This window comes from Bombina bombina, chromosome 9 (assembly GCF_027579735.1).
Source record: "Bombina bombina isolate aBomBom1 chromosome 9, aBomBom1.pri, whole genome shotgun sequence".
In the NCBI taxonomy this organism is placed as follows: domain Eukaryota; kingdom Metazoa; phylum Chordata; class Amphibia; order Anura; family Bombinatoridae; genus Bombina; species Bombina bombina.
The window spans coordinates 218,589,360-218,615,681 of NC_069507.1; the positions used below are offsets into that span (position 1 = coordinate 218,589,360).

The window sequence follows — 26,322 nt, forward strand, 5'->3', positions numbered from 1 at the left end:
CTGTTGTATTTCTGCAGGAATTCCACCCCCCTCCTTCCCCCCTCCCGGTTACCACAGCACTCAATCAAAATTAAACTTTCATTATTCAAATAGAGCATGCCATTTTAAACAACTTTCCAATTTACTTCCAATAACAAAATGTTCAGTCTTTTTATATTTAAACGTTTTGAGTCACCAGCTCCTACTGAACATGTGCAAGAATAAGTGTGTGAATGGCTGATGGCTGTCACATGGTACGTGAATGCATTTGTGAATGGCTGATGGCGGTCACATGGTACAGGGGGAGTGGAAAAAGACATTTTTAAAATTGTCAGAAAAAAATCTAACACTCATTTCAAGTACTTCAGACTAAGTGCTATTGCATTGTCTTGTTATCTTATGCAAATCTACTGTGTTGACTGGTCCTTTAACTATGTTGTCCTGACACCGGAGGAACCTCTACCACTGCTGAACCGGGAGGGAGGAAGGGGGATCGAATTCTTGCAGAGACACAACAGAAGGCAGAGAGGAGAATTAGCTGTGAGTTTACTGGCTACTGTTTATCTTTGCATCGTTTCTAAAGTTTGTATAGAGCAACCCCCTAAACTCATTTAGTGTTCATAACATATTCTACTGTTTTAGATATTTACTAGTAACCCACATTATTAGCTGTGCATTGACTAGTTTTATCAGTTAAAAATCTCTCTTTTTCTCTCTCTTTCTCTCTCTCTCTTTCTCTCTCTCTTTTTCTCTCTCTTTCTCTCTCTCTTTTTCTCTCTCTTTTTCTCTCTCTTTTTCTCTCTCTTTTTCTCTCTCTCTCTCTCTCTCTCTCTCTCTCTCTCTCTCTCTCTCTCTCTCTCTCTCTCTCTTTCTCTCTCTCTTTCTCTCTCTCTTTCTCTCTCTCTCTTTCTCTCTCTCTTTCTCTCTCTCTCTCTCTCTCTCTCTCTTTCTCTCTCTTTTTCTCTCTTTCTCTCTCTTTTTCTCTCTTTTTCTCTCTTTCTCTCTCTCTTTCTCTCTTTCTCTCTCTCTCTCTTTCTCTCTCTCTCTTTCAAGTAGTGTGTAGGATGATTGTCTCCATGTGCAGTAAAAACACTGCAAGTTTCTTCCCCATTCTAACTCTTTAGAAGTAAAACAAATAATGCTTTGTATACATCAAGAGTTTTATTAAATTAGCCCACATTTTTGTGTGTGTATACTGGCCCTTTAAAGGACCAGTCAATACAGTAGATTTGCATAATCAACAAATGCATGATAAGACAATGCAATAGCACTTAGTCTGAACTGCAAACGAGAAGTAGATTTTGTTTTAACAGCCCCACGCTCTGTATGGTTCAAAAATAAATATAAGCTTGAGACTGAGTGCTTCAGGCACTGTTGTAAATAACAAGCACTGGGAAGGGAAAGGCATACAATTGTATGGCTTAAAGTAATAGACAAAGTTGTAGTTTTTACCAAGCAGGTGTCATGTATAACGAAAGGGACACTCAATCAAAATTAAACTATCATTATTCAGCAATTTTAAACAACTTTCCAATTTACTTCCATTAACTAAATGTGCACAGTCTTTTTATATTTAAACTTTTTGAGTCACCAGCAACTACTGAGCATGCGCAAGAATAAGTGTGTACGTGTATGCATTTGTGATTGGCTGATGACTGTCACATGGTACAGGGGGAGTAGAAAAAGACATAACTTTTAAAATTGTCAGAAAAAAAATCTACTACTCATTTGAAGTTCAGACTAAGTGCTATTGCATTGTCTTTTTATCATACATTTGTTGATTATGCAAATCAACTGTGCTGACTGGTCCTTAAGTTCTGCCTGACATAGGGTGACCATATTGCCGCTTTAAAAAGGGACACATATGAAAAATACATATGTCAGGGTTCTTATACAGAACATTTCTTTAAACAGCCCTGGAAAAAGCCCTGACATATATATATTTTTTATATGTGTCCCTTTTTTAAAGCGGCAATATGGTCACCCTAGCCTGACAACAACTAGTGGTGATGTCACGGTCGGCAGGCAGAAGACCATGGTCACTTCCCTATCCCCTCTGATTGACCCCTGCCATGATACCATTAGATTTTGTTAAACAGCTCCTCCCCATTGACCATTCCAATACTAATAATAAAATTGCTGGTTTGCCTCTAACTATAGCAATTTAGTAGTAAGGATGGCTTCAAGAAAAAGAAGAAGCAGTATCTGGATTCATTTTGTTGAGGTTGGTCCACAGAAGGCAAAATGCAAGCTTTGCAACAATATTTTGTCAGGCCAAGGAGGAACAACTTCAAATTTCAGACGACATCTGCAAAACAAACATCCTACTGCATTGCTTATGCAAGTTGGACAAGAGGATTTAGCAGAAACCATACAAGCAACAACCATCATCAGCACCCCGTCCCCTAAAACTGAAGCATCTACCACATCTAGAAGGGGCATCGTTGTAAAAAGGCCTAGGAAAAATGTGAGACCACCAATTCGCCCCAAGAGAGAGAGAAACATAGATGAGGAGTTAACTAAAATGATTGCTCTAGATTTACAACCTTTTTCAATTGTTAATGACAAGGGATTTAGGAATTTCCTAAAAGCCATTGATCCATCGTACATTTTCCCAAATAGAAAGACACTATCAGCAATTGTATTGCCACAGCTGTATGACAGAATTAAGGCAGAACTGATGGTGAAAGTAAGCAATGCCTCTGCTGTGTGTCTGACAACTGACTGCTGGACATCACAGACAAATACTAGTTTTATGGCAGTCACTTGTCATTATATAGATGATAATTTTAAACTTGTATCATCTCTGCTGGACTGCTTTTCAGTTACAGACAACTTGGCAAATGAACTTAAAAACATTTGTGAAGAGTGGGGCATCACAAACAAAGTTGTTGCTTGTGTCTCTGACAATGCAAGTAATATACAAGCAGCTATACGGCAGGCTGGATGGAAGCACGTGGCCTGCTTTGCCCATTCATTAAACTTAATCGTGATGGAAAGCTTAAAACATATTCAGGAGACGGTGACAAAGGTGAGGAGTGTTGTACAATATGTCAACACAAGCACTGTTGCAACTGAAAGACTAAAAGCCACACAAAGACAAATGGGCTTTGAAGAACTGACGCTAAAGCAAGACGTTGTAACAAGGTGGAATTCTACATATTACATGCTGAAAAGATTTTGGGAGCAGAAAGAACCCATCATTGACATACTTGCCTTGGTCAACCCCAGCCTTGCAACCCTGACACTTGATGAGTGGGACATAATCAAAGAAACCTGTGAAATACTGAAGCCCTTTGAAGAGGTTACTGTTGAAATCAGCGCAGACAGGTTTGTATGAATTTAATGTACCATATAATCATTTAAAGGGATAGTAAACCCACATTTTTTTTCCATGATTCAGATAGAGCATGAAATTTTAAGCAACTTTCTCATTTATTCCTATTATAAATTTGTCTTCATTCTCTTGGTATCTTTTTTTATTTGAAAGATCAGGAGTGTAAGCTTAGGAGCCAGCCCATTTATTTTTGTTCAGCACCCTGGGTAGCACTAGCTGATTGGTGGATACATTTAGCCACCAATTAGCAAGAGCTACCCCCAGCTGCTGAACCAAAATTTTGCTGGCTAATAAGCTTATATTCCTGATTTTCCAATTAAGATACCACGAGAACAAAGAAGCATTTATAATAGGAGTAAATTAGAAAGTTGTTGCCTGTTATATCTGAATCACATTGCTTTTTATTTAGAAGATGCTTAGATACAAGGTAATCACAGAGGTAAAAAGTACATTAATATAACTGTGTTGGTTGTGCAAAACTGGAGAATGGGTAATAAAGGGATTATCTATCTTTTAAAACAATAACAATTCTATTGTAGACTGTCCCTTTAAGCTTGTGCAAAATTGTAAAAGGACAGTCTACTTGAAAATGATTATTGTTTAAAAAGATAGATAATCCCTTTATTACCCATTCCCCCAGTTACTTATCTTAGTGCTGTTTACAAACTTGCATTTCTGCCAATGAGTTCTGCTGATTCATGAATAACGCACAGGAGTGCGCATAATGTCATCTATATGGCCACATGAAAAAGCAGTGCATTTTATTAGCTATTCACAGCCAGACAGTGAAATATGAGGGGGCCTTCAAGGGCTTAGAAATTAGCATATGAGCATACCTAGGTTTAGCTTTCAACAAAGAATACCAAGAGAACAAAGCAAATTTGATTATAAAAGTGACTTGGAAAGTTGTTTAAAATTACATGTACTATCTGAATCATGAAAGCTTAATTTGCACTTTAAAGTATTATTTTGGCATAGTTAAAGCCATATGTATTATTACTTTATTTTTTGTCATAAACAATACTTTATACATTTGGTCTACAGTAGGTCTGATTGTAATGTTAAATTTAGTAAGCTGTGTCATCTCTTTCTCATTATAACAGATATGTAACTGCATCAAAGGTCATTTTAATGGCAAGGGGATTGCAAAAAGCCGTTCTAAGATCACGGGGAGCTTGGTCCACTCATGTCCCAGTTATTGCAATGCTGGAGGAATTTAAAGAACAAATGCAAAACCACTTCCACCAAATCGAACACTTCCGTCTGCTAGCTGAGGCAACCCTCCTGGACCCTAGGTTTAAGCAAAGGGCTTTCCACGATACAACAGCATCAGATGAAGCAGCCAAAAGTATCACTACAGCTGCTGCAAGACTTGCGACCGGTACCCATGGGCATCAACCTCGCCCTGCAGATGCCCCAGCCTCTACTCCATCAGAGCAGTCTTCTTTCTGGGAGGACTTTGATGAGAGAGTGGCTGATGCAGTCACCCTCTGCAACCCTACTTCCACTGCAATGTCAGAAATGAGAGGCTATCTTGCCGACCCCCTGGTACCAAGGTCTGAAGACCCATTGGTCTGGTGGAAAGCAAGAGAGAGCATCTATGAAGGGCTAACGGCTATTATGAGAAGGAGACTTTGCATTGTAGCTACCTCTGCTCCTGCAGAGAGGATTTTTTCAAAAGCAGGGCAGAACTTTTCAGAAAGGAGGAACAGGCTGAGTCCAAATAAAGTTAGACAGCTCGTATTTCTAAATGCAAATATCACCACTCCTGAAGAAAAATCAACATAGAGAGGGGCAAATACTTTCTTCTGTTTATTTAGGTTTTCTTTATCTCCCTTGTTTGTTAAAGGGACATTATTGATGAAACCCAAAAATGTTATTTAATGATTCAGATAGAGAATACAATTTTAAACACCTTTACTTCTGTTATCTAATTTGCTTCATTCTCTTGGTATCCTTTGTTGAAAAAAAACAGCAATGCAAATGAGAGCCAATGACATGAGGCATATATGTGCAACCACCAATCAGCAGCTCTTGAGCCTACCTAGATATGCTATCTAACAAAGGATACATAGAGAACAAAACACATTACATAACAGAAGTAAATTGGAAAGTTGTTTAAAATGGCATTGTTGTATCAAGATAGAATAGAAAGTATTGTTTAAGTTAGGTAAATATGTAAGTGCTATTTTTTTCTTGTTATTAAAATTATTTATGTTCTTTATAATACATTGATACCATTTTATTAAAGCATTGTTTATTTTTAAACCAAACCTGGTTTGTATCAGTGTCATTATCAACATCACTGACTATATTCGTCATGGGTGTAGGAACCAAACAAAATCTGGGGGGGGGGAGGGGCAGTTAGCCATTTCACTATCAGGGTAAAAAAAAATTATTTCATTTTTGTATTGTGCCAATGTATTCCACAGTAATGCAATGTGTGTATCGCAGAGCTGCACAGCAATAAGACACAGTCACAGTAATATGTATGCCGTGTTTATGAGTGTATCACAGAACTACACAGCAATATTTGGGGTTGGACATTCCAGTCAAAATTTAAATGCACATAGATAAATTACATCTTTGTATAGAAACAATACATGTATAATACAAAAATGCTTCTAATCAAAACTGAAATGCATCCATGTGGATTTCATTACTGGCTGGAATGTCCCTTTAATTTAGGGGCAGTTAGGGTTAACAGGGGTCCTTAGGGTTAATATATGGTGAGGAGTATGTAGACACTACGCAGAACTAGGGAATGGGTAATAAAAGGGATTATCTATCTTTTAATAAAATAATAAAAAGTATATTGTAACTGAATGATTCATTGCAATGCAAGGAGTACATAGGTATCAAGACATAGAAATAAATACAGATGTACAGTATAATGTTTTACCATACATGTGATAAGGTACGATGTAACAAAATCCTGATTAAATTTATGCACTGCCCTAGTAATTACAACATGATGCACTCTTCATAGAGACTGAGGGGCTAAGGTTAAATGGAGGTGGAACTCAGAATTACGCTCGCATTATTCAGATAAATCATGCAATTTTAAAATAACTTTCTAATTTACTTGTGTTATTGGTTACTTCTATCTCTTGGTATCCTTTGTTGAAATGTATCCCCTTTCCATGAGATCATGCTGGAGTAGGCTTTGGAGCGTGAACGTGTCTTAAGCGCTATACTGTTTTTGCAGCAATATGTGGAACTATGTTACAACATATAGTGCTCAAGACATAAGCAAGAACTGTGATTTGAGTTACATTTTAAACTGTTTTTAAATTTCTTAACTATGTATGTTGCCTGTTGCAAGAGGGTTTCAGGTCTGTTACAGTGCAGGTCTCGCTAACAGTGGTAAGGCACTATTTCTGTATGTCTCACTAAGAGATTCGCAGTATTACACAACTAGAACCCGTTAAAGGGACAGTATACACTCCTTTTCATATAACTGCATGTAATAGACACTACTATAAAGAATAAGATGCACAGATACTGATATAAAACTCCAGTATAAAACTGTTTAAAAACTTACTTAGAAGCTGTCAGTTTGGCTCCTTTTGAAAAGGCAGCTGGAAAGCCCACTGCAAGTGGCAAATAAGACACTCCCCCCCCCTCCCCCTTCTTTTGCATATGAAAAGACCCTTTACACAAACAGGAGCAAGCTGGAGAAGGTAGCTGACGGTATTCAAATAAAACTTTGGAGCTTGGTTAGGAGTCTGAAAATCAGAGCAATGTTATTAAAAAATAAGCAAAACTATACATTTAAAAAAAACACAAAAAAAAAACTTTATGGGCTATAATAAAAAGATCATGTACAAAACATTTATGCAAAGAAAAAATGAGTGTATAATGTCCCTTTAAGAAGTTAAGAGTTATGTGAAAAAAGCTTTTTTGATGGAATAAACTTGCTTCAAATGTATTAAACACTTATAAAAGTGTCCTTCTAATAAACTGAAATAGACCATGTTACTATGCACTATGTATGTATGTTAGATTCTTCTGGATGAATCGGTTAATTTCAGACGGTTCGATTAACAGAACCGATTCATCAGTTCACCTACTGAACACGAGGCAGAGCTGCAGATTTCCTGGCTTTACAGACGCTCCGATTGCTGATCCATTCCTCTTGATTCATTCCTGAATCATGAGTCACTGACTGTGGCAGTCTGACTCCTGAATCCTGTGTCCTGGGACTACAAGCTATATAATCTCTATATCTAAGCTAACTTTTACTTAGCAACAGCTACAAATATATATATATATATTTGTAGCTGTTGCTAAGTAAAAGTTAGCTTAGATATAGAGATTATATAGCTTCACAGATAAGAGGAAGAGCGACAAATATAAAAAAAAAACATGGGATACTGAATCCTGTTTGGGGTGGGCATATACATATATATTTATTCAGAAATAAAGGAATATCCATTGTGTACCCCCTAAAGACCACCTCAAGCCCTCTGCTCACCTTGAAGGCAGGAATCTATTGAGGACTGCTGTGACATATTTGAATCCGTGAACTGTTAACTGAACAATTCATTGCAAAAGAGTTCGTTAACAGCTCACTGATTCAACAGCACTGGTAATATGATCCTAGAGTGAGAATGATTCTGCTGTGTGATTCATTGCAAAGGAGGAGTTAGCAGAGCTCAGGATCATGTTACCAGTGCTGCAGCAGACTCAGGAAGTGAACTGTTTGAAACGAATCAGTTCCGTCTGGTGAGCTGATTCATACAGTTCAGTGAAAAGAACCAGTTCAAAAGAACGATTCGTTCAGGAACTGGACAATACTAATAATAATATTGCTTGTTTGCCTATAACTATAGCAATTTAGTAGTAAGGATGGCTTCAAAAAGAAAAAGAAGCAGTATCTGGATTCATTTTGATGAGTTTGGTCCACAGAAGGCAAAATGCAAGCTCTGCAACAATATATTGTCAGGCCAAGGAGGAACAACTTCAAATTTCAGACGACATCTGCAAAACAAACATCCTACTGCATTGCTTATGCAAGTTGGACAAGAGGATTTAGCAGAAACCATACAAGCAACAACCATCATCAGCACCCCGTCCCCTAAAACTGAAGCATCTACCACATCTAGAAGGGGCATCGTTGTAAAAAGGCCTAGGAAAAATGTGAGACCACCAATTCGCCCCAAGAGTCAGAGAAACATAGATGAGGAGTTAACTAAAATGATTGCTCTAGATTTACAACCTTTTTCAATTGTTAGTGACAAGGGATTTAGGAATTTCCTAAAGGCCATTGATCCATCGTACATTTTCCCAAATAGAAAGACACTATCAGCAATTGTATTGCCACAGCTGTATGACAGAATTAAGGCAGAACTGATGGTGAAAGTAAGCAATGCCTCTGCTGTGTGTCTGACAACTGACTGCTGGACATCACAGACAAATACTAGTTTTATGGCAGTCACTTGTCATTATATAGATGATAATTTTAAACTTGTATCATCTCTGCTGGACTGCTTTTCAGTTACAGACAACTTGGCAAATGAACTTAAAAACATTTGTGAAGAGTGGGGCATCACAAACAAAGTTGTTGCTTGTGTCTCTGACAATGCAAGTAATATACAAGCAGCTATCCGGCAGGCTGGATGGAAGCACGTGGCCTGCTTTGCCCATTCATTAAACTTAATCGTGATGGAAAGCTTAAAACATATTCAGGAGACAGTGACAAAGGTGAGGAGTGTTGTACAATATGTCAACACAAGCACTGTTGCAACTGAAAGACTAAAAGCCACACAAAGACAAATGGGCTTTGAAGAACTGACGCTAAAGCAAGACGTTGTAACAAGGTGGAATTCTACATATTACATGCTGAAAAGATTTTGGGATCAGAAAGAAGCCATCATTGACATACTTGCCTTGGTCAACCCCAGCCTTGCAACCCTGACACTTGATGAGTGGGACATAATCAAAGAAACCTGTGAAATACTGAAGCCCTTTGAAGAGGTTACTGTTGAAATCAGCGCAGACAGGTTTGTATGAATTTAATATACCATATAACTATTTAAAGGGATAGTAAACCCACATTTTTTCTTTGATGATTAAGATAGAGCATGAAATTTTAAGCAACTTTCTCATTTATTCCTAATATAAATTTGTTTTCATTATCTTGGTATATTTATTTGAAAAATCAGGAGTGTAAGCTTAGGAGCCAGCCCATTTATTTTTGTTCAGCACCATGGGTAGCACTTGCTGATTGGTGGCTACATTTAGCCACCAATTAGCAAGAGCTACCACCAGGTGCTGAACCAAATATTTGCTGGCTCCTAAGCTTATATTCCTGATTTTCAAATTAAGATACCAAGAGAACAAAGAAGCATTTATAATAGGAGTCAATTAGAAAGTTGCTTAAAATTGCCTGTTATATTTGAATCACATTACTTTTTATTTAGAAGATGCTTAGATACAAGGTAACCACAGAGGTAAAAAGTGTATTAATATAACAGTGTTGGTTATGCAAAACTGGAGAATGGGTAATAAAGGGATTATCTATCTTTTAAAACAATAACAATTCTATTGTAGACTGTCCATTTAAGCTTGTGCAAAATTGTAAAAGGACAGTCTACTTGAAAATGATTATTGTTTAAAACAATAGATAATCCCTTTATTACCCATTCCCCCAGTTACTTATCTTAGTGCTATTTACAAACTTTTCTTTCTGCCAATGAGTTCTGCTGATTCATGAATAACTCCACAGGAGTGCGCATAATGTCATCTATATGGCCACATGAAAAAGCAGTGCATTTTATTAGCTATTCACAGCCAGACAGTGAAATAAGAGGGGCCTTCAAGTGCTTAGAAATTAGCATATGAGCATACATACCTAGGTTTAGCTTTCAACAAAGAATACCAAAAGAACAAAGCAAATTTGATTATAAAAGTGACTTGAAAAGTTGTTTAAAATTACATGTACTATCTGAATCATGAAAGTTTAATTTGCACTTTAAAGTATTATTTTGTCATAGTTGAAGCCATATGTATTATTAAACAATACTTTATACATTTGGTCTACAGTAGGTCTGATTGTAATGTTGCATTTAGTAAGCTGTGTCATCTCTTTCTCATTATAACAGATATGTAACTGCATCAAAGGTCATTTTAATGGCAAGGGGATTGCAAAAAGTTGTTCTAAGATCACGGGGAGCTTGGTCCACTCATGTCCCAGTTATTGCAATGCTGGAGGAATTTAAAGAACAAATGCAAAACCACTTCCACCAAATCGAACACTGCCGTCTGCTGGCTGAGGCAACCCTCCTGGACCCTAGGTTTAAGCAAAGGGCTTTCCACGATACAACAGCATCAGATGAAGCAGCCACAAGTATCACTACAGCTGCTGCAAGACTTGCGACCGGTACCCATGGGCATCAACCTCAAGCTGGCACTGCAGATGCCCCAGCCTCTACTCCATCAGAGCAGTCTTCTTTCTGGGAGGACTTTGATGAGAGAGTGGCTGATGCAGTCACCCTCTGCAACCCTACTTCCACTGCAATGTCAGAAATGAGAGGCTATCTTGCCGACCCCCTGGTTCCAAGGTCTGAAGACCCATTGGTCTGGTGGAAAGCAAGAGAGAGCATCTATGAAGGGCTAACGGCTATTATGAGAAGGAGACTTTGCATTGTAGCTACCTCTGCTCCTGCAGAGAGGATTTTTTCAAAAGCAGGGCAGAACTTTTCAGAAAGGAGGAACAGGCTGAGTCCAAATAAAGTTAGACAGCTCGTATTTCTAAATGCAAATATCACCACTCCTGAAGAAAAATCAACATAGAGAGGGGCAAATACTTTCTTCTGTTTATTTAGGTTTTCTTTATCTCCCTTGTTTGTTAAAGGGACATTATTGATGAAACCCAAAAATGTTATTTTTCAGATAGAGAATACAATTTTAAACACCTTTACTTCTGTTATCTAATTTGCTTCATTCTCTTGGTATCCTTTGTTGAAAAAAACAGCAATGCAAATGAGAGAGCCAATGACATGAGGCATATATGTGCAACCACCAATCAGCAGCTCTTGAGCCTACCTAGGTATGCTATCTAACAAAGGATACCTAGAGAACAAAACACATTACATAACAGAAGTAAATTGGAAAGTTGTTTAAAATGGCATTGTTGTATCAAGATAGAATAGAAAGTATTGTTTAAGTTAGGTAAATATGTTAGTGCTATTTTTTTCTTGTTAAAATTATTTATGTTGTTTATAATACGTTGATACCATTTTATTAAAGCATTGTTTATTTTTAAACCAAACCCGGTTTGTAACAGTGTCATTATCAACATCACTGACTATATAGGTCATGGGTGTAGGAACCAAACAAAATCTGGGGGGGGGGGGGGGGGGGGGGGGGGAGGGGCAGTTAGCCATTTCACTATCAGGGTAAAAAAAATAATTCATTTTTGTATTGTGCCAATGTATTCCACAGTAATGCAATGTGTATATCACAGAGCTGCACAGCAATAAGACACAGTCACAGTAATATGTATGCCGTGTTTATGAGTGTATCACAGAACTAAACAGCAATATTTGGGGTTGGACATTCCAGTCAAAATTTAAATGCACATAGATAAATTACATCTTTGTATAGAAACAATATACAGTATAATGTTTTACCATACATGTGATAAGGTACGATGTAACAAAATCCTGATTAAATTTATGCACTGCCCTAGTAATTACAACATGATGCACTCTTCATAGAGACTGAGGGGCAAAGGTTAAATTGAGGTGGAACTCCATATCACAATGCTCTGTATATTACTGTGCACTACACAACGTATACAGCGCACTATGTTATGGTTCACTACATATTACAATGGCCTGTATATTCCTGTGCACTACACAACGTATACAGCGCACTATGTTATGGTTCACTACATCAGTGTTTTTCAACCAGTGTGCCGTGGCACACTAGTGTGCCGTGAGAGATCCTCAGGTGTGCCACGGCAGACTGACAACAGTGTGACATATTTTTTAAACTTTGCTTGTTTTTTACTCCCAGTGCAGGGGTAGTTTGTAGGAGGCATGGCATAACAGCACAATACATACAGTATGTGTGTGTTTGTGTGTATGTGTATATATATATGCTGTATTAGGCTACAATGTGTGATTTTTTTAAAATTTTGGGATGGTGGTGTGCCACAGGATTTTTTAATGTAAAAAAGTGTGCCCCGGCAAAAAAAAAGGTTAAAAATCACTGCACTACATATCACAATGCTCTGTATATTACTGTGCACTACATGACGTATACAGCGCACAAGATATCACAGCGCACTATGTTATGTTTCACTACATATCACAATGCTCTGTATATTCCTGTGCACTACACAACGTATACAGCGCACTATGTTATGTTTCACTACATATCACAATGCTCTGTATATTACTGCGCACTACATGACGTATACAGCGCACAAGATATCACAGCGCACTATGTTATGTTTCACTTCATATTACAATGGTCTGTATATTACTGTGCACTACACAACGTATACAGCGCACTATGTTATGTTTCACTACATATCACAATGCTCTGTATATTACTGCGCACTACATGACGTATACAGCGCACAAGATATCACGGCGCACTATGTTATGTTTCACTTCATATTACAATGGTCTGTATATTACTGCGCACTACATGACGTATACAGCGCACAAGATATCACAGCGCACTATGTTATGCTTCACTACATATCACAATGTTCTGTATTTTACTGTGCACTACATGACATATACAGTTTACAAGATATAACAGCGCACTGTTATAATCCACTACATATCACAATAGTCTGTATATTACTGTGCACTACATAACATATACTGTGAACAATATTCCTCACTGCACTACATTACGGCTCACTACATATAACAGTTCGCACCATATTACTATGCACTGCATGATATATACAGCGTAAAAGATATCGCAATGTAGTGAACATTATGGTTTACTACGTAGCACAATTCTCTGTATATTGCCACATACTACATGATGTATACAACACACAGTGCTCTACAATATAACATATTATATACATGCTGTGTGCTAAACATCACATATCATGAAACATTACACTAGATATGCAGTGCTCTATATGTTACAGTGTATTAGATACCACAGGTTGAGAATCAGTGTTTTGGAGATTTATCACCTGGTTACTAGAATTATGTTGCAAACAAGATGCTAATAAAATGACAGTTCCAGCAGTTTGGTGGTTAATGTCATTAGAGATGCTGCCTTTAGTGGTACATCTCTGTCCCTGCACAGTAAGGTGAAGAATTTATAGCAAGTTTAACGTAATGAGATTTAAGACTGAGCACCAAAGAGGGGATTACTCACATATTTTCGGAGGGCTCCCTTGCCAGGCTTGTGGCCTGTCCCTGCTGCAATGCTGACTCAGTTCCTCCCATCCTCAGCAGGCTGCAGGTCGGCTCACAGCCTCCCAGCCTGGCCCACAGTGAGCACAGGACTCTGCAGTGCAGTGGAGAACCGTCCAACTCTGGCAGCACTAATATCCAGCTCAAGGGGGAGACAGAGGGTAGATGAGGGGTTAATGTCAGCCAGACCTTATCCCTGCCACAATCAAATGTCACAGAGATCAGTGATGGCAGACAGAGCACCTTAGCTCACACAATGTAGCCAGTGACAATCATTCCCTGTGCTGAGCAGGATCCATCAGATTCCTCCGTCTGACCTAACCTCCTTCACACCGTGAAGAGCCTGAGAAATCTCTCCAGCTCACAGCAGCTGCTGACACAATGCAAATGGCTGTATATCACCATGAGATGATGCTGTTCTTCACAGAAAGCACAATAGAAAAGGGTGCAAGGGGGAGCAGTGTAGGATTTGCAATGCTTCTCTCTGTCATAAGGTTATTAAGAATTCTGCTCCCCAAAAATGCTTAGCTTCTTAATGGGAGCAATCTCCTTGTTAGGAATCAGGAACAGCAACGGCATCCATGAAAAAGGAGCTGTGATGGGGAATGTATCAACATCAGCAGCATAAGCAGTGAATGGGAGGGGGGCAGGCTTTCACTTAACTCTTTAATGTCTAGCCTGCTCTAATTAGATAGAGATACAGTCTTGTTACAGAGGTGGAGCCACCTCAGACAGATGTCATCTCATGTCATGGCAGATACAAAGAGCACACAACTCTGTACCCTAATATTCACATTACAATACTGCTCCGCAACCACTAAATGCATCACAGACACCCCTCTGAAATGGGAAATTATAAGATCCCTCATATAATCATCACCAGAAGAAAGGATGCTCAATTCCAGCTACCTTTGTCTGAAAACTGTGTTCTGTTTGTGGGGTTGAGAACAAAACAAGTATCTGTCCCCTTTGTGGTGCACAAGATGCCTCACTGCTTATAGTTCACTACACATAACAATTCTCTCTATATTACTACGTACTGCATGATCTATACGGTGCACAAGATGCCTCACTGCATTATGGTTCACTACACATAACAATTCTCTCCATATTACTATGTACTGCATGATCTATACGGTGCACAAGATGCCTCACTGCATTACAGTTCACTACATATAACAATTCTCTCTATATTACTACGTACTGCATGATCTATACGGTGCACAAGATGCCTCACTGCATTATGGTTCACTACACATAACAATTCTCTCCATATTACTATGTACTGCATGATCTATACGGTGCACAAGATGCCTCACTGCATTACAGTTCACTACATATAACAATTCTCTCCATATCTTAATGCACTCCATGATATATACAGTGTACAACATATCCAAATGTAGTTAACATTATGGTTTACTATGTAGCACAATTATCTGTATATTACCACATACTACATGATGTATACAACACACAATGTATTCCAGTGCTCTGCCTTGTGGTTCACTACAATGCAGTATATTCATATAATCATCACCAGAAGAAGGGATTCAATTCTACATAACTACCTTTGTCTAAAAAAACCTTGGGTGTTCTATTTGTGAGCTTGAGAATAAAACAAGAAAGTATCCTGTTCCCATTGTAAATTTCTTTTTGAAATATATTAAATGTCTCATCATAAAAAGGACACAAATCCATCCTCAAGCCTGAGCTGTGACAATAGGCACACGTATCACTTACAGACACCCACTGAGATATTGATAGCGTATCCTCTCCCTATTCCCATAGCAAAGGCAACAAAATGACCCTAAATTAGCACTTTGTTAGCTTCCGAATGTTGTATTGATTCTAACTTGTTAGATTCATACAATTTCATTCATCATTAAAGAAAAAAGCAACAGTAATGTGTTTACTGAGTAGTTAATTAGACAAACTACAGACAAACACACAATAGGGATTTATGTATAATCTGTAGTTATTTGTCTTTATGTAGATGCTAAATGTGTTCCTATTACAATATAATGTATCCGTACAGTGTGAGATTTATTTATTGCCTGTCTCCATAGACATTCTGTACTTGTGCCATTTGGGTTCTCTTCTGATAAACACTGAAATAACAGATGAGCTATTAATAACTGGAAAGGAAATGAAATATTAATGAGAATAATGGTTACATGAATAATTAAAACAAAAAAAACTTTTACCACTGGGTGGGCAAATTAATCTTTAATATTTCTTAGTTCTTTTTTAAAAATGTATTTACTACCACCAGTACATATAATACTTATATACAAGAAGCAATCGATTTAATTGATACTGGGTATTTAATATTACAGGATTAAAGGGATAGTAAACACCAAAAATGTTATTGTTTAAAAAGACATTTCCCAGACATTTCCCAGTTTTGCATAACCAACACTGTTATAGAAATATATATTTTTACCTCTGTAATTACCTTGTATCTAAGCTTCTGCAGACTGCCTCCTTATCTCAGATCTTTTGACAGACTTGCATTTCAGGCAATTAGTGCTGACTCTTAAATAACATTACGAGCATGAGCACAATGTTATCTATATGAAACACATGAACTAACGCCCTCTAGCTGTGAAAAAACTGTCAAATGCATTTAAATTAGAGGCGGCCTTCAAGGGCTTAGAAATTAGCATATGAGCCTACCTAGTATTAGCCTTCAACTAAGAATATCAAAAGAACAAAGCAAATTTGATGATAAAAGTAAATTAGAAAGTTGTTTAAAATGCCCTATCTGAATCAAGTTTAATTTTGACTTTACTATCCCTTTAAAGGGACGGTCAAGTCCAAAAAAAAACTTTCATGTTTTAAATAGGGCATGCAATTTTAATCAACTTCCCAATTTACTTTTATCACCAATTTTGCTTTGTTCTCTTGGTATTCTTAGTTGAAAGCTAAAACTAGGAGGTTCATATGCTAATTTCTTAGACCTTGAAGACTGCCTCTAATCTGAATACATTTTGACCACTAGAGGGCATTAGTTCACATGTTTCATATAGATAACATTGAGCTCATGCACGTAAAGTGACCTAGGAGTGAGCACTGATTGGCTAAACTGCATGTCTGTCAAAAGAACTGAAATAAGGGGGCAGTCAGCAGAAGCTTAGATACAAGATAATTACAGAGGTAAAACGTGTATTATTATAACTGTGTTGGTTATGCAAAACTAGGGAACGGATAATAAAGGGATTATCTTTCTTTTTAAACAACAAAAATTCTGGTGTTGACTGTCCCTTTAAGGATGTGCAGGCTTATAATATTCCATAGAATAAAAATACCAAATAATTCAACATTTGGAGTGATGTGGGTTAATTATGTCTGCAAATTTAAAAAGGCATTAAATTATATCTATCTATCTATGCATCAGAAATTAAGCTATCTATTGAAAGAGATCTGAATATATATAATAAACGTTATAAAGATATTTTAAACTGCTATTTTGTTAGGAACATTTGCTATGTTTTGTAGTCCAAAGACATACCCATTGAAAACCCTTTTGAGTGTTATTTACCTTCTCTGCTTTGCTGCGACTAATTAGAAACAGGTAAAAATTATCTCCTGCAGGTATTCAAAAATTTCTGGTGAAATGCTTGTGCAATGCCTCCCCCTGCACATTAGGGGGTGTCAATCATCCCAATCGTATCTGATCGGGCTGATTGCTATCCACAGCCTCAGAGGTGGCGGACGAGTTAAGGAGCAGTGGTCTTAAAGGGACACTCAGGTTAAATTAAATGTTCATGATTCAGATACAGCATGTAATTTTAAACAACTTTCCAATTTACTTCCATTAAAAAAAAATGTGCACAGTCTTTTATATTTACAATTTTTGAGTCACCAGATCCTACTGAGCATGTGCAAGAATTCACAGACTATACGTATATGCATTTGTGATTGGCTGATTGCTATCAGATGGTATAAGGGGAGTGGAAATATACATAACTTTGAAATTTGTTATAAAGAAATGTACTACTCATTTGAAGTTCAGACTAAGTGCTATTGCATTGTCTTGTTATCTTGCATTTGTTGATTATGCAAATCTAATGTGTTGACTGGTCCTTTAAGACCCCTGCTTCTTAACTCCTGATTCTGGCGAGTCTGAAGGCTCACGCGGAATAAGCAGCATTAACTGTTTAGTAAATCAGCCCCTATGAGTTAATGCAAACTCTGAACATTTCCAGTGAATTGGTGCAGAGAATTCAACTTATTAAAGGGACATTAAACACTTAATAAATGCTAGCTAAAATGATGTATTCAAATAAAAGATTTGTCTGAGTATAACAAGTAGATGTATTATTTAAAGTTTCATGATCTGTTTAAATATTGACAAAATAAGTGTAACGTTTTAGTGTCTATAAAACAATGGTAGCTGCCATGTTGTAACTTAGGTTACCTTTTCTGCTGTGGCCAATTAGGGACAGTTATAAATTGGTTACTAGAGTGTGCAGCCAATGGCTGTGTGGAATATAACAGTGTTCTGCTCTTTCATTTGTAACAGGAACTGAAAAGCTCACAGTTTTAGAATAGAACAGGAAAAGAGGACAAAATAATGAAAGTATATTGTAGAGTTTTTTTATATACACAATTTATCATTTTATATTACCGTCTCAAAGTGTTTAATGTCCCTTTAAGAAAAACAAATTTGACATTTTTCAATATGACTGTATGTGCGGCTTCTAAATATGATAAAAATATATTAATTCTTTCACTATGGCAGCCAAAAGTTTCAAATAATTTACAGACTATAGTGGACAGCTGCTGCCAAACATAATGCACTCATTTCTAGCTGAGTTGGGTCAAAACTTGCAGCCTGCTGTTATTCTCTGTAGTCGCTGGGTCACAGTGACTGACTTCCCAGGGCTGACAGCCGGAGGAGCTAAAAGTCACTGCAATTTGAAACAAGACATATGGGGCATAACACTTGCATTTCACAACCATCTGTTGAGTGGTAACCATGATCCTGATACAGCCTAAAATTGCAGACTCCTGAATTGACTATTTTTGTATAATATTGCTACATTGTTGCAAACACTGCTGCCATCTAGGTTTACTCTTTATCAAGTATACCAAGAAGTTCATTTATTTAATTTTTTTTAAATTGCATGCTGTGGCTAAACTATGAATGTTTAATTTTTGCTTTACTGCCTCTTTAAAGTGAATGTAAATTTTGATGCTAAAGTGCCCGGTTTTTAAAAATTCAATTAAAAACAGGGGCACTTTAATTCATCAAAATTTACATTTCACTCCTGTTGTAAAAAAAAACTTATCTTTTAATCTTGACAGCTGCTCCAGCTTCCTCCGCTCGTCACAAAGCCTCTTCCTGGGTCTAAAATGAGGAATCGGGCTTCCTCCAATCACGGCTTTGAATCAGACACTGATTACCCGGGGGGGGGGAGCCGTGATTGGAGGATGACCTATCCATCATTTCTGACATCAGAAATGGCTTGCGACGACCGGAGGAAGTTGGAGCGGCTGTCAAGATTAAAACTTTATTTTTTTTTTCACAACAGGAGTGAAATGTAAATTTTGAGGAATTAAAGTGCCCCTGTTTTTAATCAAATTTTTAAAAACTTTAGCATCAAAATTTACATTCACTTTAACAGGTAATGCAGCGATATGCTATGTAAAAGGAAGGTCAGACAAAGTTACTAGGGCAACAAAAGATGTATTGGCAGAGATGGCGCAAACTAGTGTAAAGGGGTATCCTGCTGCAGTACTCTTTGACACGTTGGAAATAACACACATATTAAAAGTTGTAAGTAAATGCTTTTGCTTGAGCACATTCTAATTAAATGCGCATCAGGTTAGAGCGACTCCAGAGCTCTGGTTAACTGTTACGCAAGACAAAAATTTGCACAAAAAACAATTAAAAATACATTTTAAATTACAGTTACACTCATTAACATTGTCTAATAAAAATTATTTTAAAAAATTGCAGTAAAAAGTTATAAGGGCTCAATAATTAATTAAAAATATTAAACATATATCTATATTTTGTATATGATGTTTAATAATTTTGTATTAATCATTGAGCCCTTATAACTTTTTAAAATAATTTTTTAAAATATTTCTTATTAGACAGTTTTTAATATGTTATATGTAATATTTCAATAAAGTGCCTTACTAAGTTTTCATGTGCGCTAACCCGATCGCATTACATTTAAAGGATTAGTCAACACATTAGATTTGTATAATCAACAAATGCAAGATAACAAGACAATGCAATAGCACTTAGTCTGAACTTCAAATGAGTAGTAGATTTTTTTTATAACAAATTTCAAAGTTATGTATATTTCCACTCCCCTTGTACCATGTGATAGCAATCAGCCAATCACAAATGCATATACGTATAGTCTGTGAATTCTTGCACATGCTCAGTAGGATCTGGTGACTCAAAAAGTGTAAATATAAAAGACTGTGCACATTTTATTTAATGGAAGTAAATTGGAAAGTTGTTTAAAATTACAGGCTGTATCTGAATGATGAAAATTTAATTGAACCTGAGTGTCCCTTTAAATTGTGAAACCAGAAGCGCAAAGCGCATATTTTGCATTTCTTTGTTCATCACATAGAAAGTAATGTACCTTTTATTATTAAATATATATTTCTATATATTATATATATATATATATATATTATATATTATATAATATATATATATATATATATATATATATATATATATATATATATATATATATATATATATATATATATATAGAGAGAGAGAGAGAGAGAGAGAGAGAGAGAGAGTGTGGGGGGAGAGAGAGAGAGAGAGAGGGAGAGGGAGAGGAATATATATATATATATATATATATATATAGAGAGAGAGAGAGAGAGAGGGGTGGGAGAGAGAGAGAGGGAGAGGAATATATATATATATATATAGAGAGAGAGAGGGGGGGGGAGAGAGAGAGAGGGAGAGGGAGGAATAGATATATAGGTATATACTGTATATAAATATGAATATTTAAAAATAAATAGAACATATTCTGCTATGTGAAGTACATTGGAATATGAAATATTAATATTTCATGTCGGGTTTAGCGCACTTGAATATACGCGGTCAGGTTATGGTGTATGGGTATTAGCTTTTTTGCAGTTTTCTTTTCCACTGAAGCCTATGGGATTAGTTAACATGTTTGTGATATTTTTTTTTACGTGTTGGGTTTTTGCCCGCACGCAAACTTCTTACTTTCAACTCATAATACGAGCGCGACCCAACACGTGCAAAAAAACCTCAGTCTAACGCAGTTTATGCTTGAGCGGGATCGCTAAATAGCGCTCCACTAGTAATCTAGCACTGAGTCATTACCAGATGGTACAAGCACCGTAGGCTCTATGAGCTGTGTTTAAAATGCTGGTGCACAGTGCATACTTTTGAAACAGCTATATCTTTTATTAGAAGCATTTTTGCTAATGCATGTATATTACAAAAATGCTTCTATTTAAAACTGAAATGCATCCATGTGGATTTAAATTTTGGCTGGAATGTCCCTTTTAAAAAATACAATGTAAAGTCAACCAGCAATTGAAATGCATGACCAATGCCGTGTTTTTTTTTTTTGTCTTCCTATTTTGACATATTCATCTCAGTATTTATATTTGCATCTAAAAAAAAACTGGAATCGCCTCAACAAAACAAGGGACTCAGGAACTGCCATCCAGGCTTTTTCTATACATGCAGGAAAGGTAAATAATATACAAAACTGTGGAGCCAGACAATATATTGTAATTGCAAGCAAACAAAAAGCTGCATTTACAGACGTAAACGTATGCTCTGATATTTTAGAATTTTGACATTGTTTTATTGAATCAAACAATAAGTAACTAGTGATTTTTAAAGCACTAAAAACAAAACACAAAATTTATCCAAGAAAAAGAAGCAGCCATCAAATTAGATCTTGTAAGATTTACGGCCAGATTACGAGTTTTGCGGTAAGAGGGGTGCGGTGCTAACTTGCACGTTATTGTCACCGCTCACCTACAGCGCTGGTATTACAGGTTTTCATAAACCTGGCGTTAAAAGACAAGAAGTAAGCGTAGAGCAAAATTGAGCTCCATACCACACTCCAATACCTTAAGTCAGCGGTGAGCTGGTTATACGTGCTCGTGCACGATTTCCCCATAGACAGGGGAGAACCGGCTGAAAAAAAGTCTAACACCTGCAATAAAGCAGCGTAAAGCTCCAGAACGCAGCCCCATTGATTCCTATGGGGAAACAAAAGTTATGTTTACACCTAACACCCTAACATAAACCCTGAGTCTAAACACACCTAATCTTACACTTATTAACCATAATCTGCCGTCCCCGACATCGCAGACACCTACATTATACTTATTAACCCCTAATCTGCCGCTCCGGACATCGCCGCCACTATAATAAACATATTAACCCCTAAACCGCCACACTCCCGCATCACAAACACTAGTTAAATATAATATTAACCCCTAATCTGCCACCCCTAGCATCTCCGCCACCTACCTACAATTATTAACCCACTATACTAAAGTTATTAACCCCTAAACCTAAGTCTAACCCTAACATAATTAAAATAAATCTAAATAAAACCTACTATTAATAACTAAATAATTCCTATTTAAAACTAAATACTTACCTGTAAAATAAACCCTATACTAGCTACAATATAACTAATAGTTACATTGTAGCTAGCTTAGGGTTTATTTTTATTTTACAGGCAAGTTTGTATTTATTTTAACTAGGTAGAATAGTTATTAAATAGTTATTAACTATTTACTAACTACCTAGCTAAAATAAATACAAATTTACCTGTAAAATAAAACCTAACCTGTCTTACACTAACACCTAACCTTACACTACAATTAAATAAATTACCTAAATTAAATACAATTAACTAAATTAAATACAAATACCTAAATTACAAAAAAAAACACTTAATTACACAAAATAAAAAAACAAATTACAAGATATTTAAACTAATTACACCTGATCTAATAGCCCTATCAAAATAAAAAAGCCCCCCCAAAATAATAAAACCCCTAGCCTAAACTAAACTACCAATAGCCCTTAAAAGGGCTTTTTGCTGGGCATTGCCCCAAAGAAATCAGCTCTTTTACCTGTAAAAAAAAATACAAATAACCCCCGCAACAGTAAAACCCACCACCCACACAACCAACCCCCCAAATAAAACCCTAACTAAAAAACCTAAGCTCCCCATTGCCCTGAAAAGTGCATTTGGATGGGCATTGCCCTTAAAAGGGTATTTAGCTCTATTGTTGCCCAAAACCTAATCTAAAACTAAAACCCACCCAATAAACCCTTAAAAAAACCTAACACTAACCCCCGAAGATCCACTTACAGTTTTAAAGACTGGACATCCATCATCAACGAAGCCGGGAGAAGTCCTCAGCGAAGCGGCAAGAAGTCCTCAATGAAGCCGGGAGAAGTCTTCATTCAAGCTGGGAAAAGTGGTCCTCCAGACGGGCAGAAGTCTTCATCCAGACGGCATCTTCTATCTTCATCTATCCGGCACGGAGCGGGTCCATCTTCAAGACAACTGACGCGGAGCATCCTCTTCTTCCAACGACTACCCGACGAATGAAGGTTCCTTTAAATTACGTCATCCAAGATGGCGTCCCTTAGATTCCGATTGGCTAATAGAATTCTATCAGCCCATCGGAATTAAGGCTGAAAAAATCCTATTGGCTGGGTAGTCGTCGGAAGGACGGGTAGTCGTCGGAAGAAGAGGATGCTCCGCGTCAGATGTCTTGAAGATGGACCTGCTCCGTGCCGGATGGATGAAGAAAGAAGATGCCGTCTGGATGAAGACTTCTGCCCGTTTGGAGGACCACTTTTCCCGGCATGAATGAAGACTTCTCCCGGCTTCATTGAGGACTTCTTGCCGCTTCACTGAGGACTTCTCCCGGCTTCGTTGAGGATGGATGTCCGGTCTTTAAAACTGTAAGTGGATCTTCAGGGTTAGTATTAGGTTTTTTTAAGGGTTTATTGGGTGGGTTTTAGTTTTAGATTAGGGTTTGGGCAACAATAGAGCGAAATGCCCTTTTTAAGGGCAATGCCCATCCAAATGCCCTTTTCAGGGCAATGGGGAGCTTAGGTTTTTTTTAGTTAGGGTTTAATTTGGGGGGTTTGGTTGTGTGGGTGGTGGGTTTTACTGTTTGGGGAGTTGTTTGTATTTTTTTAACAGGTAAAAAGAGCTGATTTCTTTGGGGAAATGCCGCACAAATTGTCCTTTTAAGGGCTATTGGTAGTTTAGTTTAGGCTAGGTTTTTTTTTTATTTTGGGGGGGCTTTTTTATTTTGATAGAGCTATTAGATTAGTTGTAATTAGTTTAAATATCTTGTAATTTGTTTTTTATTTTGTTTAATTTAGTGTTTATCCCTGTTTTCAACAAAAGATACCAAGAGAACAAAGAAAATTTGAAAATAGAAGTAAATTAGAAAGTTGTTTAAAATCACATGTTCTATCTGAATCATATCCCTTTAAAGGGACAGTCTACCATAGAATTGTTATTGTTTTAAAAGTTAGATAATCCCTTTATTACCCATTCCCCAGTTTTGCATAACCAACACAGTTATATTAATATACGTTTTACCTCTGTGATTACCTTGTATCTAGGAACCTTCTTCCAGCCCCCTGATCACATGACTGTGACTGTTTATTATCTATTGTCTTAAATTAAGCATTGCGTTGTGCTAAATCTTAAATAACTTTCTGTGCCTGAACACAGTGTTATCTATATGGCCCACGTGTACTTTCTGTCTCTTTGTGTTGAAAAGAGATTTAAAAAGCCTGTGATAAGAGGTAGCCCTCAAAGGCTTAGAGATTAGCATATGAGTCTGCCTATGTTTAGTTTAAACAAAGAATACCAAGAGAAAAAAGCAAATTTGATGATAAAAGTAAATTGGAAAGTTGATTAAAATTAAAAGTCCTATCTGAATAATGAAAGTTTAATTTATACTAGACTGTCCCTTTAAAGGCAATTTTACAATGGAAACTGTGTGTCTTATTACACTGATATTCATTATGTGACTTTTACAATATAATGCTTAGTAAAATAAGCTGATGATTTCTCTCAGTGCTGGCAGTTTCAGTATCGGGCCCTAAGAGAGGGCATTTCATTTGTGTGGGAGTTGTCCTTAACAGTCAGTAAGTAGAAATTACACTGAAATTGCAGTATTGGCTTTTATTTAAAGAGCAGTGAAAGCAAAAATTGAACGTTCATGATTTAGATAGAGCAGACAACTTTCTAATTTAACCAATTTTTCAAATTTACTTCTATTATCAACAATTATTGTTTATCCTTTATTGAAGAGAATACTTAGGTAGGCTCAGGGGGCATGCGTGTGTTCTGAACACTACATGGCTGCAGTGTTTGTAACAATGTTATATTGGCCAGCACTGTTAACAACAATGTACAAAATTGTTACAAATAATGTGCATGCACTAATACCATACAATGCTCAAGACACATGCACACTCCTTAGCAAACCTAATATGCTCTTCAATAGAGGATACCATGAGAATGATATAAATACCATATTTTACTCAACACACATGCACACTTCTCAGTCTACTTAATATGCTCTTCAATAGAAGATATCATGAGAATGATATAAATTTGGAAAGTTGATTGAAGTTGCATGTTTTATATGAACTGTGAAAGTCTAAGAGGAATAAAGTATGTAGCTACAGCTCTGCAGCAGAATTGTTTCAGAAACGGTCCTGAATGCAATACAATACAGTCAGAATGGTGGCTACATCTGTATGCCACTCCTGATTGGCTCATCAGCCATGTTCTGCTCACGAGGAACAATGCATTGCAGCAACCAAGCAAAACTTTACCTATGAGTTTAGTCCATTCAGGGGTAAAAATCAGAGCAAGAATAACATTATCTAACACTTTATGGCATTTTATTTGTGCACAAGTATAACTTCATAAACATATTTTACTTAAAGGGACAGAAAGGTCAAACCTGAAATGTATATGGGTGCATTTGAGTTTTAAACAGAAGCATTTTTGCAATATAATTCCATCAGCAATAATGCTTCTAGTAAAAGTAATTACTGTTTAAGTGGCATATGCACATATGCTACAGGTGACTAAAGAATCAGGATTCAAACAGAGAGCTGTTGGTCGTGTGTATTCTGTCTGTGAAGAAGTCATTTTTGCTATACAAACCACTGATAACTTTTAGAAAGTGCAGAAATTGAATACTAGTGCACGGGCACTCACAGCATATGTGCGTATGCCACTAAAAGGCAGTCATAACTTTTGCAGGAAGCATTTTTACACATTCCAGTTATGACCTTTCAGTGCTGCTCTTTCACATACAAAATATTCAATTTTCAAGTATAATTTCCCTTTAAAGATTCTGTTCTGCACACAGTTGCCCTTGTTATCTTCTGCACAGCGGCTCACTACAATGACTTTGCACATTACAGTGTTTCTGTCTATAGAGATTAGGTCACTGAGGAAGTTGTAAACCCACCAGCTAGGACCTAGAGGTCAAACTACAGATACTGTGGGCTGCAGTTATTGTTAACACTTTATGTGCTGAATATGTAATGAAGCT

General features: G+C 36.9%; 3 protein-coding genes across 11 annotated transcripts in view; 2 read left to right on the forward strand and 1 right to left on the reverse strand.

Annotated features, from left to right (window-relative positions):
• The window catches only part of TACC2 (transforming acidic coiled-coil containing protein 2), a 302,667-nt gene that overhangs the window by 118,899 nt on the left and 157,446 nt on the right, over positions 1-26,322 (reverse strand). The window lies entirely within an intron of this gene.
• Positions 335-5,589, forward strand: LOC128640229 (zinc finger BED domain-containing protein 4-like). The gene is made up of 3 exons (XM_053692640.1): positions 335-519; positions 2,140-3,309; positions 4,420-5,589. Exons 2-3 carry the CDS (start codon positions 2,156-2,158, stop codon positions 5,102-5,104), a joined length of 1,839 nt encoding a protein of 612 aa, XP_053548615.1. The 5' UTR covers positions 335-519; positions 2,140-2,155; the 3' UTR covers positions 5,105-5,589.
• On the forward strand, positions 8,050-11,591 carry LOC128640228 (zinc finger BED domain-containing protein 4-like). Its single transcript, XM_053692639.1, has 2 exons — positions 8,050-9,321; positions 10,423-11,591. Exons 1-2 carry the CDS (start codon positions 8,168-8,170, stop codon positions 11,111-11,113), a joined length of 1,845 nt encoding a protein of 614 aa, XP_053548614.1. The 5' UTR covers positions 8,050-8,167; the 3' UTR covers positions 11,114-11,591.